The sequence below is a fragment of the Rhineura floridana genome, chromosome 1 (assembly GCF_030035675.1).
Source record: "Rhineura floridana isolate rRhiFlo1 chromosome 1, rRhiFlo1.hap2, whole genome shotgun sequence".
Lineage (NCBI taxonomy): Eukaryota > Metazoa > Chordata > Lepidosauria > Squamata > Rhineuridae > Rhineura > Rhineura floridana.
Genome location: NC_084480.1, coordinates 130,589,944 through 130,610,333, shown reverse-complemented (window position 1 = coordinate 130,610,333; position 20,390 = coordinate 130,589,944). Strand labels below are relative to the sequence as shown.

General features: G+C 43.7%; 1 protein-coding gene across 7 annotated transcripts in view; it reads left to right on the top strand.

The window, feature by feature from the left end:
• SHOC1 (shortage in chiasmata 1) overlaps positions 1 to 8,915 on the top strand; it is a 107,777-nt gene extending 98,862 nt beyond the window's left edge. For all 7 annotated transcript variants that reach the window (XM_061632188.1, XM_061632178.1, XM_061632171.1 and 4 more), the window contains 3 exons: positions 5,068 to 5,217; positions 6,216 to 7,179; positions 8,580 to 8,915. In XM_061632188.1, the coding sequence (XP_061488172.1) occupies positions 5,068 to 5,217; positions 6,216 to 7,179; positions 8,580 to 8,680 (1,215 nt within the window). In that variant the 3' untranslated portion in view covers positions 8,681 to 8,915. The remainder of the gene's footprint in view (positions 1 to 5,067; positions 5,218 to 6,215; positions 7,180 to 8,579) is intronic.
• Positions 8,916 to 20,390: the final 11,475 nt, after the last annotated feature.

Sequence of the window (20,390 nt, the reverse complement as noted above, 5' to 3'; positions counted from 1 at the left end):
CATGATCCTGTGTGTAATCTTTGCATATAGACTACAGTACAAACATTATTTGTACGCAGCTGGTGTCACGCTCATGAGCAGATCCTCTGGAGAATGACTCCTGCCCATGACTTTATAGGGCAGGCTACAGTCCTTTCTTGCAAGCAGATCTTCAAGAAGGAGGACTGTAGTCTGTCCTTCCCTCAGTAGATTCATCCATTTGAAAAAACGGGGAGTGGCTAGAAACCTTTCATTTGGCACAGCAGGCTAGCCCACCTGCTTGTGAATCAATGTGTTTCTACTTAATGAAGTATTATACAGCCATGAGAGTGACTGAATACTATAGCCAGCATGGATTTTTCACATTCCGACATGTTAAATTGAAAATATCCCATGCCATTCTGCTGTTTCCTATAAGCTCATTTCAAAACAAAATCTTATAAAACCTGGGGTTGGGGTTCGGTGTCATCAGTATGCGGATGACACCCAACTCTATTTTTCCTTTCCACCTAAAGCCAAGGAAGCTGTCCTGGTCCTGAACCGGTGCCTGGCATCAGTGATGGACTGGATGAGGGCGAACAAATAGAAATTAAATCCAGACAAGACAGAGGTGCTCCTGGTTAGTCGAAAGGCAAATCAGGGAATAGGGATTCAGCCTGTGCTGGATGGGGTTACACTCCCCCTGAATATACAGGTTCGCAGTTTGGGTGTGCTCCTGGACTCAGCTTTGAACTTGGAGGCCCAAGTCTCTGCAGTGGCCAGGAGTGCTTTTGCCCAGGTAAGACTGGTGCGCCAGCTGCGCCCGTTCTTGGAGACGCCTGATTTGACTACAGTGATGCATGCCTTAGTTACATCCCGTTTAGATTACTGTAACACGCTCTACGTGGGACTGCCTTTGAAGACTGTTCGGAAACTTAAACTGGTACAAAGAGCTGCAGCCAGAGTGCTAACTGGGGCTGGTTACAGGGACCATACAACCCCCTTGTTGCGACAGCTCCACTGGCTGTCAGTTTGTTTCCGGTCACAATTCAAAGTGCTGGTTTTGACCTATAAAGCTCTATACGGCATAGGTCCAGGCTGTTTGTCAGACCGTATCTCCCCATATGAGCCTGCCCGGGTGTTGAGATCCTCAGGAGAGGCCCTTCTCTCAGTCCCAATACCTTCGCAAGCGCGATTGGTGTGGACACAAGATAGGGCCTTCTCGGTGGCTGCCCCCAGGTTCTGGAACTCTCTTCCTAGGGAAGCACGAATGGCCCCTTCCTTGCTATCCTTCCGTTGGCAGGCAAAGACTTTTTTATTCTGATAGGCTTTTGGACTAAAAGATGTTTAAGATAGGGCCTCATAAGATCTGTTGTATTGTTCTATGGTCCTATTCTTAATGCTTTAAATTGTCTTAGTATCTTAAGTGTATGTTTCATGGTTTTAATGTTACAAATAGTTTAATTCTATTTTAATTGTATATTTTTGTATGTTTTTTACCTATGTGTAGTTTTTATTTGTAAGCCGCCCTGAGTTCCAGTTTTGGAAAAAGGGCAGGGTAAAAATAAAGATTCATTCAGTCATTCATTCCTGAACTCAGAAATGCTTGCTTAACAACCCTCGTAAGTTTTCATGGCATTACGCAAAACACTCAGAGAAAATCTAGAGTTCAAAGTGTAAAACAAGAGAAAAAAAATCCAGACCCATTGGACTTTTTTCTATCAGTGGTCTCATAATTTGTTGAAATTAATTAAAAATCAGCCCTGTTCACAGAGTGCCTGTAATCCTATTACTGACCTTGCCCCATACTCTGACCTTCATCTTCTGCAGTTTAAAAGTTAAAAAAAATGCATGGCTAATTTTTAATTAATTTAAGAAATTTCACATTGGAGTCTATGATAGCACAGGCATGCTCATAGTAAGAACCAACTATCAGTGTTCTAAAAGCCAGACTAACAGCTGTTGGGCTTGGCTAATCAGGGAGCCACACCCATGCCAGATATTCAGTCTACTTTTAATAGTCATATCTTCCCCCAAAGGATCCTGGGAAGTATAGTTTGTGAAGGATGCTGAGAGTTATTAGATTCTTTTCTCCTGATAGAGCTCCAGTGGCCAGAGTGGTTTAACAATCAGCCCCTCTTCTGGTAATTGTAGTTCTGTGAGGGGAATAGGGTGTCTCTTAACAACTCTCAGCACCCTTCACAAACTACACTTCCCAGGATTCTTGGGGAAAACCATGACTGTTTAAAGTGGAATAAATTTGGGTTGGTCTTTCACAGTCCAATCCACTTCCTGTGTAGCTTGGAAGAATTTGGTAACATGTCCCTCTGACCATATGGTGGCACCAGCAATCAGGACTGCCATCTCCAGAGATGGAGAATTAACATTTTTTGTATGTTTCTTGGTGTTCTTACTTTGCTTATTTCCTGTGTTACTACTGTTTCTTCAGAGAATCTAACCTAATATATATATATATATTTCTCTCATTATTCATCCTAAAAATCTGTGTCAAATTTATTTTATTAATTTCAATGTCTTTTTAATGGTCAATGTCATATGATGGCGAAGACAGCTTTTTGTGTTTTCAAACTGGAGGTTATATTCTATTTCTGTTTGGGGTGCATTGACAGTTGAATCTGCAGTTTGATGTAAAATCAGACTGATTACAATATGTTGCTACTTAAGCAATGCATCTAGCTGTTGGAAAAAACAAACTTGGCCTGCTCAAGATGCCTATGTTCAGCCTAAGTAAGGGTGGGCATGATCAACTAACAACATAGAGCACACATGGAAATTTGCTATAATATATTTTACCTCCCACTGTTTTATCTTGTGCAAACTGAGACACTCCTCATGTCCATTAAAGACTATTCTGCAGAATAGTCAGTGCAATTATTCCACAATTGTTTTGGAGTTTTAAAAGTGTAAATTATGTGAAGTGGTGCTGTAATTTACATATTCACAGAAACAGAAGCAAAAGAAAATGATTTACTATAGGAAACCTCACTAAAATTGCAAAGTAAATCAAATATATTTAAAGTAACTATCTGAACTATATCAACTGTCTTAATATTGCTGCAAGATCAGCACAGCACATCTTGTTTCTATTCTTTGGGCTGATTGCAAGTGTTGCCACCACTCATCATATGCTCAGAGGCACGTTATCAAATTCTGCCAAGCTACACAGGAAGTGGATTGGACTGTGAAAGACCAACCCAAATTGTTTGCATTTTTACAGATTTGAAGCTCGCTGGGTGACCTTGGGCCAGTCACTGCCTCTCAGCCTCATGAAAACCCTATTCATAGGGTCGCCATAAGTCGGAATCAACTTGAAGGCAGTACATTTACATTTATTTTACATTATCTCAGAGAGGAGGTCAGGTCTCCTGCTCCCCCGGTGTACTCACTATAGCTGCCCAATTTCTCTGCTTTTTAAAGTTTTATAGAAATATCTGTTGGCTATAGGTAAGTTCTGAAACCACAAGGGTTTTTTTGCCCATTAATGAATTTACTTTCTGGAAGGGAAAAAAATCCAAACAAAACACGTGCACCCTACCTAAATGGAGACAATTTGAGAAATGTTACCAGACTGAGATGATGACTGCCTTACCTATTCTTGGTATATGCTCCAGGAAAAGCAGCTGAAGACGCTGATACACTCTGATTTTGCAGGACAAATTAATCAGATTTGTCTTCTTTTGTTACTAGTGCTTTCAATGTGACACAATCAGGGTAGAGGGATCAAGCTGTTTTTCCTCCCTCGTTGAAATCATAGTTTACAATGTTTGTTCCATTTCTGTATTAAATCAATACCAACATCCTGAAAACGGTGGTTTAACTCTGTAATTGTGTTATGCACGCCCCAGTTTCCTAAGTGGTAAGAAGTTCCAAGGGTGCAGCACTTGCCTGGTGTTGGTTTCCTTTGAAACGAAGGATCACTCGAGACTTAAGGTGTTTTGTAATAATTGAGTTTATTTACAAATATATAGGTTGGGCATAGGTGGAGGTGCAGCTTAACATACAACAAATGCCACTGCACCCACATCAAATCTCCAGAGAGGCAGTCCTCAAAATATGCTTTCCAGAACAAAAAACCAGCCCTTTGTCTTTCTTTGTCCAACACAAAAAGTCCAGTCTTTGCTTCTTTCCACTCACAAACATAGGCTGCGTACACACCATCCATTTAAAGCACATTACTTCTACCCAAAGAATCCTGGGAACTGTAGTTTGCTGCTCACACCAACAATTCCCAGCACCCTTAATAAACTACAGTTCCCAGGATTCTTTGGGGGAAATTAAGAGCTTTAAATGGATGGTGTATACACAGCCTCATCATCTTTAACTGAGGTAGAAGGAAACAAAAAGGAATGCCTTTGCCAAAATGGCTCTTCCCTACTAGAGGTGCCTTCAGCTATTTTTTACCTGTAATTTCTCTAACAGATGTGCTTCCCAACTTGGCCTGCTGGACCATCAAGCAACATTTGCAGGCATTCTCATCCAGTGAGCCTCTTCTATCCAGACTACTTTGCAGTGATCAGTTAACAAGGCCAAAAGCTATTACCTTTGAAAAGGGCTGGCACCAGGCATGACTGGGCCCTTGAGCACCAGCCAGCCCCGGGCACGTGGTTCCTGCCTGTTCCACCTACCTCTCTCCTGTGTTCTGCTGCGTGTGCAGGGCTGCCATCAACCAAGATGGCAGTGGAGGCTTCTCTAAGGGGCTAATGCCCCTGCTGCCATCTTGGTTGATGGCATGCATGTGCGGTACACTATGTGCGTGCCATTAACCAAGATGGCAGTAGGGGCATCAGACCCTTAAAGAAGCCTCTGCTGCCATCTTGGTTGATGGCAGCCCTGCACACGCAGCAACAGAAGACAGGAAAGAGGTAGATGGAGCGAGCAAATGGGCGGGCGGCCTGGAAACTCCTCCCCTGCAATCCGCAGCAGGATTGTGGAAGGGGAGTGCTACTCTCCCACCCTAACAAGGGGCCCTTCAGAGGCCCTCAGCCAGGGCCTGACCTGGCTGCATGCCTTTGAAATCAAAACTAAATTAAACATCACTTGCAACTCTCCTTGAAAACATAACAAAGTCAATTCTCTTTTCTCCCTCAGGCAGAGAAATGCTTGCTTACATTTCCATGCATGAACCCTCTAGTGGCTCAAGTCATGTTAAAGAAAAGTTCTTCACTGGAGTGGCTTCTGTCAGCAACTTTTGAGCAGCTTCATGCACTTCTGCCTGATGTGCCTGAAAAAGTTCTGAAGGTCAGACGTTCAGCTGTGTGTCTTTATGCATCTTTATGTACACAAAGCAAGAATTCATTTTTTGTTGGAACAGAAAAAACAGACCAGAACAATTCCTGACATTGCATTTATTTTTCTTTGAACTTGATCCCAGTTATGTGTATCTGTAATGCATGCCAACTGCAAAACCTGAAGTGCAAAGTAAATTGGGCAAGATTGTTCTGCTAATGCTGTATATCCCTTGCAAATCCATTTATGAAAGGTTGCTTATCAAGAGTGCAGCATACACAAATACAGACCTAATTTTCATTCCCATAGTCTGGTTGCTACTAAAAATCTGCTTCAGTATGGTGAGCCCACAACAGTAATATCTTTGTCTCCTTAATATTGTTAAGAGACATTCCCACACCAGTGACAACAGCCCTGATATTCCAAACGATCCTCATTTACAACAATCTTGTTATTGGGTTACAGTTGTTGCCTTTATAGTATAGATTTCACCAGGTTTTCCAGTGGCAGCTATACCAGAATGAGATGTTGCCATTACAGTGTGGGTCCTGATCAACAACTATGCCACAGCCAGAATGTTAAAGATTTAGGCCTGAAAAAAAATACTTTTAGGAATCCTGCCTTTGCCCTGCCCTTTTCCTCCCATGTGAATGCTTAACTTGATAATGCTGTGCTGCATTTGCTAGGCTGATGCAACTCTAGTGCTACTGGGTATTTCCATAGGAAATCCTGTTTATACCACCAGAAGTTGTAAATTTGTACACCAGCACTGTGTTCAACATGCCATCATAAGCTTTGATTTGACATCCAACAGGATTTTAGGCATGGGCTATCACAGTAATTCTTCATACGTATGCAATTTCCCCTTTGAGGTGTTGATAGTGATGGCATTTTTATGCACATTCAAATTGGCATGTTCATTATTACTTAACAGTTGAAAATACTGAGGCACTAAGAACTTCATGTCTTTCTAGATTTGTATGGACTTTAATCTGTTTGTTCCATTTCAGCACTTTAGGGACATCACATCATTGTACACCTTAAAACCTCCAATCAAGACAAAACCTCCAGGAGAAATTGTGTCACTTCAAGAAAACATGAGCTCTCCTATTGGCTCCTGCTCTCAAGTTTCCTTTCCTGAGGCTTTGTTCGCCGGCTTTCAAGGACATAGTCCCTTTACTGAATATTCAGGAAACTTTAATGAAACACAAAAGAGCAAAAGCTGTTCCCCAGATTATTGCCAAAATGCATCTTGCATACCTGTGAAATCAAATGGAAGGTGCAGGAGCTTAATGGCACCTTCAGCACCATACCAAGGAAAAGTTTGTTCCTTTCAGGAAAATACAGGGGTAGAAAGGCAACACTACTTCCCATTTCTAAAAGAAAAGGACACAGAAACAGTATCTTCATCACAAGTACCACTGAACAGTCTAAGAGGACCTACCCATATTAACTCTGAAGCCACAATGCCATCTTTGGCGTACAACCAGGGTGGAACTAATACTTATTTTGAAAATGGGCCACAAAACAGAATGTGTCATTCAAAACTAGCAACAGGCCAAAAGCTAGATGCCCCAGTCTTGTTAAAGAACCCAATCCATCAAGGTGTCAAATATGCACTAGGGGTGAAAAAACAGCCTCTTGTGAAACAACATAACTCTAGCAAGGATTCAAAGCGTTCTTGGTACCTTGTCTCTAACAGAGAACATTTTCCATTCCAGCAGAGCACTGGCAGTTTTCTAGAACTTAGTGGGACAGGGTATAGTGGTCCAGAATTTCAGCTTGAGAAGAGGTTTGGGGATAACCACCCATCTGTGCAAGCAATGGATTCATCTCCCCATGATTCAAGTTTCTGCAAAGCATTATCCAGTTCAGAAAGATTCTTTAATTCGGACTACCAAATAACTGGAGAGTATGCAGGAAACAAAATGTCTAAGAAATTATCATCTAATAGAAGAGAACATGTTTCAACAGGTATAGTAAAACCACAAAGCAAAGTGCTGCAGCTTTCTGATTAAGTGAAAAATAGTGAAGATTACGTGACAGCTCTTCCTTAAGTTTTTGCTTGATAATGCCATGTATCTTTTAACCTGCCATTGCTCAAAATCAGGGAGATATTCTCAGAACCATGGGCAGCCCATTTGTTCAATGGAATATTTGGCCCAAGTGTCATCCCTGCAGAGTGAAAAGCTAGGCCTAGTCTTGACCCTAAATATTGAATATATTTGATTCTGTCATGATCATGCTTTAGCCACAGCTTCCAGCTTATTGCTTTAGGCACTGGCTGCCTGCACGAGGGAAAGCCAGCACTGAACAGGGAAAAGGTTAATTGAAATATGGTGAGTTGCTCATATTGTTAAACCTTGGGGGAATTAAGAGAGATTATGAGAGAGTTGTAAACAATGTTGTCAACTCTTCCTCATGGATTAAAGTTAAAATTGAGTAACTATACTTCTATGTACTGTTTTTATATTTTCTAGCAAAATTTCCTGCTTTTGTTGCTTAATCTGTTAAAAGGCTGAGCTCATATATAAAACTCTAAAATGCTTAATAAAAGAGGTTTTTATTTTTTAAAAAAGTTGAGATCTGTGAAATGGACTGGCATTAATTAGTTGTTCAACAATGAAATGTAGCCTCTTATGACAAAGTCATAAGGATGCAGCCAGACTGACATTTTTCTGGTGTTTCTCCCTTGCTGCCTTGGGCATGTTAATCTTAACATGTTTTTCTTTACATACGTACTTCCTTGTGTGAATCTGTAAGCTCAGTTTCAAAACATTTCCCCCTAAATCTTGAATTTGTTCAACTGAACATGTGTCAATAAATTTGGTAGTAACATTTTAATTAATGAATAATAAATCAATTAATACTCTGGAAACACCCAGATGCTATACCATTGTCGAAGTTATGCAGGTGTGTATCTGACTGGTGCTTTGATTAGAGACCACAGGGAGTCCATGTAATCACTCTAAGCTTTGTAAAAAAAAAGAGTGAAATACAACTTGAAGGAAATAAATAGTATGCCATTGAAGCCTATAATTACATGATCTAAGATGCTGTTTCACTATAACCTTGTCTCCATTTTAAGCTTACATACCGCATTGCTTTAGCAAGGAGTTTTTTTTAAGACAGCCATTTAGGCAGGATGTAGCCAACAGTAAGCATTTTAATTAATCCAGTGGGAGAATTAAGTAGAAGCTAAACTCTCTCAAATTGAAATAAATGGAACTTAAAGAGCTCATTTTAGCTAGATCACTCTTTTAAATGTTTAAGCATGCACACATTGCTGGATGGGATTAATGAGCTAAATCTGCATAATCGGCAAATGCTTACTAGCCAATTGCTCACTTCTACATTTTATTTTTCTTCAACAGGTTTAGAATTCATCCAGTTACCTCAGCTTAAAAAAAGACGTCTAACATTTGAAAAAGACCCTGGGAGAAGCGACGGTCAAACACGTCTAAAATTCTTTTAAAGGAACTTTAAGCTAGCCCTTCACACATCTGTTTAAATGTTGTAATGTTGTACAGGTTTTTTAAAATAATGGTAGAATAAATTAATTTTATAATCACTTATTTTAACAAATTTTATCTTTTCTTGTAGTGCTTGTTATGGAAAGGTTTTACACGTTTGGGGGTTTGGAGATTTTAGGAAATAGATTGGATAAGCCTGGAAAAGTGACTATAAAAAGATGTGGTGGTGTACAATGATTAAAGGACTGTCATTTAAATTATGCAGCATCTGTATCATTAATTCACAGCATCTCTATACAGAGGTCTGTATTTTAAACTCTTCCTGTGGAATTTGGAAGTTCTCTGTCAAGGATTCATTGCAGTTGTTGTGACAGATCAACCAAGACAGATCAACCAAAAGGAAACCCGTGGCTACTGCTAATAGGTTGCTGCCACCTCCATATTTAAAGGCCAGACAGGATAGGGCCCAAGCTGGATTCCTCCATTTCTCTCTAGGCATCCTGGAAGACCAAGGGAGAGAAGAGGCTCCCAGTTGATATACAAACCCTCCTCTCTATTTGTGAGGGTGAAAGGGAGATGGAAGGTGGTGGCTGTGATGGGGAAGCAGCATGTCAACCCTGCCCATCAGTCTCTTTATGGCACAGTAAAGAAATGGTCTTAGGATATGTCAAATATATTAAAAATATTCAGACAGATCTACAATATAATTAGTATCAAAACCCATTGAAAGAGTAATAAATATTAATAGTAACTTGTATTCATAATTTGTTATTGATCTCAGCTGATTTTGAAGACCTTGCCCCTTTACTAAAAATCAATGGTCCAGATGTTTTTAATTAAAGATTTATAACCCAACCCTAAGACTTGCTGATTCAGAAAATAGGTAGGACACAGCCAACTAATATCAGTTGAGTGTTGTAGGCAATGCTGTAACATCGACATTGTGCCCAGCAATTAGAACCCTATTTAAGTTCTTGCACAAGTGTGGATTTAAAAAGAAAGCATGCAACATTCACTATTTTTGCCCATTTTTGTGGTCTTTGACCAACCGATTTTCCATTTCCACAGATTTGGCAGTGTTAAGAAAAATGTTCTAAATTGCTGATATCGGAGTTGCGATTTCAAAGCAAGAGATATAATATCTACAAAATGTAATCATAACCAGCCAGAGGCTGACAGATGTTTCTGCTTTCTTTTTGGGATATATATATAGTTTTAACAAATATTCCTCCTTTATTTCCTTTAATTCACCTTTATTGTGCATGTATCAGAATTGTAGTCCAGACTTATAAGAGGTACAAAAAGGCAAAAAGTGTGAAAATAATAATATAAAGAAAACAGCTTAGGTACATTTAAAAAAAAAAAAAACTTTGCCGAGCTTTTAGGAGGCTTGTTAAAGTAGAGCTCCCCATTTGACTCATCTTCAGAATATGTCCTGCAATTTACTTTCAAAAAAGGAGTCACAAAACCAAAAATGTCTCTCTCCTGTTGGGGTTGCAGCAATTTTTCCAATGTTCTCATTTTTCTTCCATGTATAATTAGCACTATTTTCTTTTAAATAGTTTTATTAAAATAATGTCATGAGGTCCTAGGAGAGAATAAAAACAGCACCACCTTTTGAGAGATTTGAGTTGCCTCGAAGAGTTTTTATCTGAAATGCATTATTATGAAGAAATGCTGTAGCTCAAACTTTTGTAGCATTTGTTGAGGTCCTCTTAATTCTTCATCTGGCGGTACTGCCTGCTCCCTTTTTCATCTCTGTAAGTCAGGTGGGGAACCTTTTCAGTCCAGTGTGCTGAAGTGTGTTTCCAAGTGGTTTCTATTGAAATGTCTTGGAAACTCAATTCAGTCGGGTCTGTCTCAGTGTCAATCAGCTGACAGCCATGCTTTTACCTGCCTAGTACATGACATCACCTATATTGGGGGTGGAGCAGGTGATTGTGGTTTGGGAGAACTGCCTTGCAGGCCAAATTAGGACTACTGCTGGGTCTAATTAGGCCTCTGGGCCACAGGTTCTCCTCTGTTGTAAATATTCCTAGCCAAGGTTGGGTTTTCACTCAGGCTACCAATTTAAAAGAGAAGGGTGTAAAGCAAACGGGGGCCCGTGCTACAGTGTAATTGCCTGAAAGCGCCTGTGTGATGAAAAAGAGAGAGGATACATCTCTTCATTATGATAATGAGTGGAACAAGAGCCTTCTTCAATATTCATAGCTGTACCAGAGATTTATAAAAGGTTATGAGAGCTGTTAGGCAACAAAACAGTGATATTAAATGGATATTTATTGGAGGTAGTCTCTCTCTTTCCATTATAATCTAAATCCTTGGTTCTTCATGTCTGCATAAGTAGAACTATATTAACCATCCTGCAAAATAGAGCAAAGTTGAGGCAGCTGTTCCACAAGGCAATGTGAGGCAGCTGTCTCAGGTGGCAGGTTTTGGGTGCATTAAGGGCTGGAGAGAAGCCAGCCCCTGGAAATTCTCCTGTACAAGCCCCACAGAAATAAATAAATATTGTGTGTGCTCATGCACATGGTACAAGGGGCTGTTGGTCTCAAAATGCACTGGACGTGTTCAGCTGATTGACTGATAATGAAAATTAAAAGGGGTATCACCTTTGGAATAGCCTCCTTTTTCTTGTGCGTGCAATTAGTAACCTAATTGCATTAATGATCATGAACAGAATAAAGCAGGCTTGCAAGTAGCTGCTTGCTGACCCCCTTATGACAAGAAACAATGGGGCTTTATTAATTTATTTCCTCCATTTCCAGGCTGGTTTTTTTTAAAAAAAAAAAATTAGGCACACCCAGAATGACTAAATACCTTTTCCCCAGCTAGCATGCCATCACATGGGTTGTAGCACCATCTAGTGTCCGACATCAAGAATGCACAGGAGTTAAGACCTGGGCTGCTGCTTCCACTCCTATTCCAGTTCATTCTTGCCTTCATCCAAGGCTGCTACCTTTCTCACTGTTCTCCTTGTGAGTTGTGTGTATGTTTGTTGTTTTGTCTTTTGGGGGGGGGGTTACTGTGGGAATGACTAGCCCGCCATTTTAAAGGTCTAGTCTGTTTTCTTTTTTTAGGGATTTATTTTAATATATATATATTCTCTCCCCATTTAGGTTGCATGCTTCACTGCTGCAATCCACACCCCCTCCACCTCCCTGGCTGGCCAGCCAGCTGTTGCAGCTCAGCAGTTGTGGCTCAGCAGTTGTCCTTGCGGGGCTCGTAGCTACGGAGGAGGTTTCCCTCATTTGCTTAGCAGGGTTAGCAGCTGTGGCCTTTAGTCTCCCCCCCCCCCGCCTGTTGGAGCTTGCTGCGGTGATTTTTACCTTTTGGGCTTGCAGCTGCGGGCCTGATTTCCTCCCTTGACTGTCGGAGCCCCCCTGACCTGTTGGAGGCGTGTGGCTGTGGCTCCTGCCGCCGTCCTTTGACCACAGCTCACGGTCTTCCCTTTTACCTGGCCATTGTGTGCTCACGGTTGTGGCTCCAACTGGTGGCCACCTGCAGCGCCTTTTTTCCAGCTCTGGCTCACTGGGGCTCCCAGAGATGGGCCGATTACCTCGCCACTTTCCTTCTTAGCTGAGGGTGTTCTGGGGGCTTTCAAGTTCACTGTGGCAGTGCATCTGAGTGGCTGGCTTTTCCCACCATCTTTGTCTATGCCCACCATTTTGTCTGCCTTTTTTTGTGACAGTTTGGCTTCTTCACCCTCTTGCGCCTGCCATTTTGTTTTTCAATTTTCCTTCCTTTTTTCTTTAAAAGGAATTTTTAGCCTTTTTGTTTGTTTGTTTGTTTGTTTGTTTTTGAGAATTTTTGTTTGTTTACCCCTCTGTCACTGTGTCCTCCTCCTAAAGAGCTTTTGTGGGGGGCTTGCCTTTCACTCTTTGGTTGACTTGTCTGTCTTTCCATCTTTTTTCCTTTTTCCTGTTGCCTCTCTACCCTTTCCCTACTTCAGCCAAAGGCAGGGAGGGTATAGATTGTTGGCTTGTGTGTTGTTGTGTGAAACAGCATACATTATGTTGGAGTTAAGTTGAGCAAGAAAACGTCTTCAGAGCATGTTAAGAGTCTTTATTAAGACATTAAGGCCAGAGGCTTAAGAGTAAATACATGTAGAGATTCTTCAGTCACCCCCCCTTCTGGTACATCTCTCTCCATAGATTAACACAAAAAACAGCCTCTCAGCTCAGAGGCATAATTCAGAAGAGCACAACACATAGTCTCTGTTAGAACTTTCCCAGTCGTTATCAGATGGCTACCATAGCAACGACCCTGGCAGTCCGTTCCCAGACAGATCATAGACATAACTCCCCCTTTACCACAGTTACGTCTTCACACTTGCAGGCTTCATGGAAAACTACTAGAGACAGTAATGCCAACTGGTCACCAGCCCAACATAGATTTCCTCATATAGGCTTGGGGGGGGGAAGGAAGAGACAGAGAAAGAGGCTGAAGTGCACGTGGATCTGTACCACGCCCTTCCACCATGTGCTTGCGCCTGGGATCCTGTTTTACCACACCCTAGCACTATAAGTGCACTCGGGGCTGTACTGCTCCCCTCCTCCGTGGGCGTGTACCTGAGCTCAAAATTCACACTGTACCCCTCTCCTCCCCTGCATGCGTGTATACCATGGCAGATCAAATGCCACATGCAGAGCAGCAGGGCACAGTCACCTCATTTTAACACAAGTCTACAAGGCACAAGGCTCCTAAGCACCATTCTAAGGTGGTTGCCAAAACCAAAGACTCCTCTACCCAGTTAGCTGCCAGGTGAGCACCATATGTGTCGCTTTCAACCTCACCGGAAGCACCCTCTACTGCGGCCACTGCTACAGTGCAGAAGACTGGTCAAGAGAGACTGACAGCCCACTTTCACTCCCCAGCGGGGTCATCAGAGCAGGACTTTGATGGGTTTCCAGCTCAGATATCCTTGGACCTTCAGCCTCTGACCTGTCCGTCCTTCCTTCCATGGCCAGTCTTGCTGCCTCAACGGTTAGGGCACAGGCCAGTCTGATGCATCCTTCACATCTCTGCCTCAACCAGTAATCACAGGCCCTCAGATGGGCACACAGGTACCCTTGCTGGAGTTGCAGTTGACTCCTGAATTCATCTCTCAACTGAAGGACGTTTTGTTGGGCTTATTCTCCCAGGCACAACCACTGGGGAATCCACAGGTCCAGCCCTTGCCAGCCTCTTGAGTACTGGCTCAGACGCAACTTTTCCCCAGAACTACAATTCATCACTGCCATTCAGATGAAGGTCGAGAGGTCTCTCCGAACCCTTTCGATGTTACCAGAGGCAGAGTTGGGGACGAGGTGTCAGATCCAGATCCTTTGGTTCTTCTCGAGGCTGAAGGAGATGATTGGAGTGGTGAATCAAAGGTTGAGGAGGATACCTCTTACTGTCTCTTTGATTCAGCTGACTACTTACCACTCTTTCGCAGAACACTGGAAACCCTGTGGCTCCAATCTGTGCAGGCTGAACGTACGCCTCCTCCAGTGAAAGGTGCCAGGGTTTTGGAGAACTCCCAGGTTGGCGGATCATTTTCTTCCCATTCCAGATACCATCGATAAGCTGGCTTAGGATGAATGGGCTCACCCTTTGCACACTAGATGGTTTTGAGCCTTGGCTAACAAACACTATGTCATGGCTACAGACTTTATGAATTGTTTGAACATTCTGACAGTGGACAAGCCAATTTCTAGTTTGGTCACCAGGTCTCTCCTTGCAAAAGAAGGGGACTCCCAGCTCAAGGGAGCACTGTCCAGTCTGAGTGGAGACGGAACTTTGCACTCCGTAAAAATAACGAGGCAACAGCCTACTCCATCGGCTTCCTGCGCTGCTTCAATTTTTACTAGAGCTTCCATGTTGTGGTTGAACGAACTCTTGGACAAGCCCAATCCTGATCCCGCCAAACTCAGAAGGGCTCTTGTGAAGCTCCACAAATCAGCATCCTTTGTGGTTGATGCCATCCTGGATGCAACACAATTTGCAGCAAGGGCTATGGCAGCCGAAGTAGTAGCATAGAGGACACTCTGACTCCGGCATTGGGATGCAGACACCATGGCCAGGGTTAACCTCTCTACAGTACTATACTCGGGGACAATGCTTTTCGGGGAAGAGGCTCTCAAAATGGTACTGGTAGATCCCAAGGAGATTTGCCCCATACCGTCCTCCTCCACCATTTCGAGGAACATGGCCTGGTGGGAAAGACCACAATTTTTGATCTTCCAAAGGACCTTGGCCCAAGCAACTTTTCCAGAGCTGCTCTCAACATCAGGGGAGACTAGGTTCCTCGTCCTCATCATCTGGAAGGGGAGCTCATCAGTGGAGGCAATACTGATGCCATTCCCATCAGAGGCAGATTATTCCATTATGTGGAACAGTGGCTACATTTGACAATGGACTTCTCAGTCAGAGCTCTCTTTTCACATGGTTACAAAATAGAGTTCTGGGTAACCCCCCCCAACAGGTTTCTCCTACCACTTGTCTCATTCTCGGGGGAGGCGGAGGATTATGAAAGAAGCCATTCAACACCTCCTCGAGATAGCAGCTATAGAGCCAGTACCACTGGCTGAACTTTATGCGGAGGTCTACTCCATCTTGTTTGCAGTTCCCAAGAAAGATTTGTCATGGAGGGCAGTATTAGACCTCAGGTTTGTGAGATACCAGTCCTTCAAAATAGTGTCTCTAGCCTCAATCATAGAAGCTCTACAGGAGGGGGACTTCCTGGCCTCCATTGACCCGAAGAAGGCGTATCTCCACGTTCCGATCTACCCTGCCCACAGATGTTTCCTGAGATTTGCGTTTGGCCACCAACATTTTCAGTATTGGGCCGTGCCGTTCAGGCTCTTGTTGGCTCAGAAAGTGTTCACAAATGTGATGGTCACCCTGGTTGCTCACCTCCGTCTCCAGGAGGTCCACTTTTACCCGTATCTGGATGACCTACTGCTCTGGGCAGAATCCATGGATCACACCTTGATTCACGTTCATCGGACTCTCGAAGCCCTGAAGGACAACAGGTTCTTGGTCAACATCGAAAAGAGTCACCTAGCTCCTACACAACATTTACAACACTTGGGAGCCATTCTGGACACATCTCTGGCCATGGTCTTCCTATCACCAGAGTGGATTGCAACCATAAGGGACATGGCATGGCTTCTGATGCGCCATCTGGGGGCAGACGTCATGCTGCTAGTGAAGGTTCTGGATATGTTCGTATCCACCATTCATATCGTACCTTGGGCTCATCATCACTCCAATGGGCCTTATTGCCATTTCAGTTGGACATTGCCAATTCCATGCATCGGGAAATTCGCCTAGTCCCCTCACTGCACTCTTCCTTCCGGTGCTGGTCCTTAGCTTGGAATCTCCAGAAGGATATTCCATTCTGAGAGCCGGACAGGACTGTAATTACAACAGATGCCAGCCTGATCAGTTGGGGGCCCACTGCAACTTCCAATTTGCTCAAGGTACCTGGACTATGTCAGAGAAAGGTCACAGCATAAACTGGCTGGAGCTAAGGGTGGTCCATCTGGCCCTTCGCCATTTCCAGCCATTGTTCCATCTGATCCATGTGCTGATCCTAACAGACAATACCTGTGTGAAATTGCACTTGAACCAGCAAGAGGGCACCAGGCCCCAAACCCTTCAAGTGGAGCACACCCTGATCTTTGACTGGGCCAAGAAATGCTTGCTGTCCTTAAGGGCAGAACATCTCAGTGGGGTTTTGAACGTCACTGCAGACTGGCTCAGCAGGCAGCAAGTGATTCCAGGGGAGTGGAGACTGCATCTGGCAGTGTTTCGCCTCCTCCAACACCGCTTCGGCACCCTGACCATGGATCTGTTTGTCTCGAGTCATAGCTGTCAGCTTCCCTGGTTCTTCTCAAGGTACCTAGAGATGGGCAAAGTCTGTAGATGCCCTTCTGACCCCTTGGCCAGATGGCCTCCTGTATGCTTTCTCTCCTGTTCCCCTCCTGGGCAGGATCTGAGAAAACTTTGGCACAAATGGGCTCAAAAGGGTTCTTCTAGCTCTCTACTGGCCTCACTGTCCTTGGTTCTCAGATCTTTCCCTATCAATAGCAGATCCCTGGAGACTGCAAGTGAGACTGGATCTTAGCTCTCGTAGGGACTGATCAACTGGCTGAATCTGATGGCTTGGCATTTGAGTGGACACAGCTGATCCACACAGGCCTACCACTGGGGGTTGTTGATACCATTCTGGCCTTGAGAAGACCGTTGACGAATTGAATTTACCAGAGTATGTGGTCTGCCTTTTCCGACTGGTGTGCTTCCCATGTTCCCTGACCTTCGAAAGTCACTGTCCAATAAGTCTTACAATTCCTTCATAGAGGTTTGAAAATGGGATTGAAACCCAATACTGTGATGTCCCTGTATATATATTACTGTAAATATGGTAAGTGCGTTTATTAGAGTATATATGGTAAGTGGACTGAGTGAGAGAGGGGAGTACATGGGCTGGAAGGCTGGAGAATGTTGTATTATGATTGGCTGAGCGTTTGAGTGTCTGAAGGTATAAATGAGAAGATGACAGAGCTGTTGAGAGTTTGGTTGGTGGGAGTTCTGAGGGAGGTTGGAGTTGGCTTTGTGGGTTGGATTGGATTAGGCTGGTAGTGAGGCAGGTTATTGACAACTAGAAACATAAACAGAAACACATCTGATGAAATCATACACTTGTTAACTATACCTTTAAGTAATTGTTATTCCCTGTGTATATAAATAAATATTTTTTGGTTTACCTAACGCCTGATCCTTGGCTGGGTTTACACAGACCGGAAGGGTGGGCAGGGCTTATACCAAGGTTGGGAAACGGTATCAATGGTGGCAGCGGTGAAGAGATAGGGTAACATCATCAGGTATCCAGAGCAACCAAGGGCTGTATTCTTTATAGGCACAAAGATACGGGGGGGTTGTGGCCTGCAAATGCACCCAGACACAAAGTATCAATAGGCCAGGAGGAGACTAAGGCACCGTCTCAAGGCAATATTGAATTACAGGGAGTGTCTGGTGGTGCTGCCTAGCAATGGGATCTTGAGAGATCTTTGCTAGAGCCGGTGGTTCTTCTGACCGGATGGTGGATGTCCAACCTGTCCTGGATAGGGTTGCACTCCCCCTGAAGGAGCAGGTTCGTAGCTTGGGGGTTCTCCTAGAACCATCTCTGTCACTTGAGGCTCAGGTAGCCTCAGTGGCACAGAGTGCCTTCTACCAACTTCGGTTGGTGGCCCAACTACGTCCCTATCTGGACAGGGATAACCTGGCTTCAGTTGTCCATGCTCTGGTAGCCTCTAAATTAGATTACTGCAATGCACTCTACGTGGGGCTGCCTTTGAAGACGGTTTGGAAACTGCAGCTTGTGCAAAATGCAGCGGCCAGATTGGTAACAGGGACCAGACGTTCCAAACATATAAAACCGATTCTGGCCCGCTTGCACTGGCTGCCTTTATGTTTCCGAGCTCGATTCAAGGTGCTGGTATTGACCTATTGACCCAAGCCTTACATGGCTTGGGACCACAATACCTGATGGAACGCCTCTCCCGATACAAACCCACCCGTACACTACGTTCAAGATCAAAGGCCCTCCTCTGGGTGCCTACTCCGAGGGAAGCTCGGAGAATGGCAACAAGGGAGAGGGCCTTCTCAGTGGTGGCCCCCAAATTATGGAATGATTTTCATGACAAGGTGCGCCTGGCACCGACACTGTTCTCATTCTGACGCCAGGTCAAGACTTTCCTCCCAGGCATTTTATCATGTGTTCTATATTGTTTAAAATTTTTAAATTGTGTTTTAAATTGTTTTTAAAAAATGTATTTTAAATTGTATTTGTTTTTGTTATTGTAAACCGCCCAGAGAGCTTCAGCTATGGGGTGGTATACAAGTTTAATAACTAAATAAATAAAGACCAGGATCCTGAGGTGGGACTGTGACAAGGTGGTCACCACAGGCGGGATCCTAGCAGGTGGCGCCTGAGGTGGGATCCTGACAAACACCTTGTGGCATCAAGCTTCTACTATATCGTCATTTCTGTCTGTTAATCCATCAAGAACTCCCATAGGCTGGCATCCACTGGTTAAACGATTTTTGAAGGGAGCTGCTTCCCTTTCTCCAGCAGTGTGTCACCATTTTCCATCCTGGAGTTTACAGAAGGTGTTACAAGCACTGCAGCACCCTCCCTTTGAGCACCTCAGGGCAGTGCCTCTGCAAGAGCTTTCCTTCAAGGTCCTGTTTCTGGTGGCCATCACTTCTGCATGAAGAATATCAGAGTTGGGAGCATTGTCATCAGCCCACCATCTCTGTGTATTTCACAAGGACTCAGTCATGTTACGCCCTGATCCATCCTTTTGACCGAAAGTAAGCTCTGTGTTCCACTCTAACCAGGACATTGTGCTTCCATTGTTTTGTTCATTCACTTGAAAAGGCTTTGCACTCGTTAGATGTTTGCAGAGCCCTCAAGATTTACTTGTTCTACACCCAGGACATAAGGCTAATGGAAGCTTTGTTTGTATCCTTTCATCCAAGAATGCTGGGGGGGAGGGAGTGGCAAAATCCACCTTATTTTGTTGGTTGCGTGCCTGCATTGCCCTGGCCTGTGAGTCACTCAAGCTTCCAGTGCCTCGCAATATCATGGTGCATTCTACCAGATCTGAAGCTACCACTATGCAACAAATGCACCTCTTGCAGATATTTGCAGGGCAGCTGTATGGTCTACTCCAGATTTATTCATCAGGCATTATAAGATAGACTGTTATGCTTCTGCCAACACTTCTTTCAGGAGGTGTATTCTGCAACAGGTTGTTTCTCATGTTTAGGCAGTGTGTAGTCCCTCTCTACTAGGACTGCTTTGGTACATCCCACGTGATGGCATGCTACCTGGGGAAAACGGACTGTTGGTCTCGCCTGAAAGGTAGTTTTCGCAGGTATCATGCCATCACGGCCCTCCCTGATGGGGGCTGCCTGGATGTATTATACTGTATCAATTTTCATAACTTTTTTTAGTTCTAAGTTTACTTAACGTTCAACAAGTTGATAATGGTTCATGAGTCAAAACCGTTAGGTATGTGTTCTGCCTGTTGCTGCTCCTTCTTTTCCTTGCTGTTCTGCCTGTCCTGTTTATGATTGCTGTTCAGATATCTCGCTTTGGTCTCATCACAAATGAACTGGAGTGGGCGTGGAAGGTGCAGCCTGGGTCTTGACTCATGTGCATCGTGCCTTCAGACGCTAGATGGCGCTATAACTCATGTGGTGGCATGATACCTAGGAAAATCACCTTTCAGGTGAGACCAACTCACTTGGGTTTAGGGGTGTTCAGGCCACTGGCTTTGGATCAAAGTCATTTCCTGAAATGCCCCCAAAAGTCCCATTTTTGGCCCTACCAATGTTGGAGCTCTAACACTGGTTGGGACAGGGCGCTAGAGAAGCTAGTTGCAGAGAGACCCTTCAACATTTGATCTCCCACTTCATGGTTGGAGTTGTCTCTTCTGTCAGGAGGGTAAATGTGACCTATCCTAGGATAACATCCCAGGAATCACAGGACTGCACCCTTAAGGGCTGTAGTTGAGAAATAAGCAATCTTACGCATATTTTATAAATTACTTCAGTGAATATCAGATTTCTTTACATTGCAAATTCACCCATCAAAAGTATTTCTGTTCATTATCAAAAGTGTTTCTTCTTTCAAATAACAAACCGTGATCCAAATAA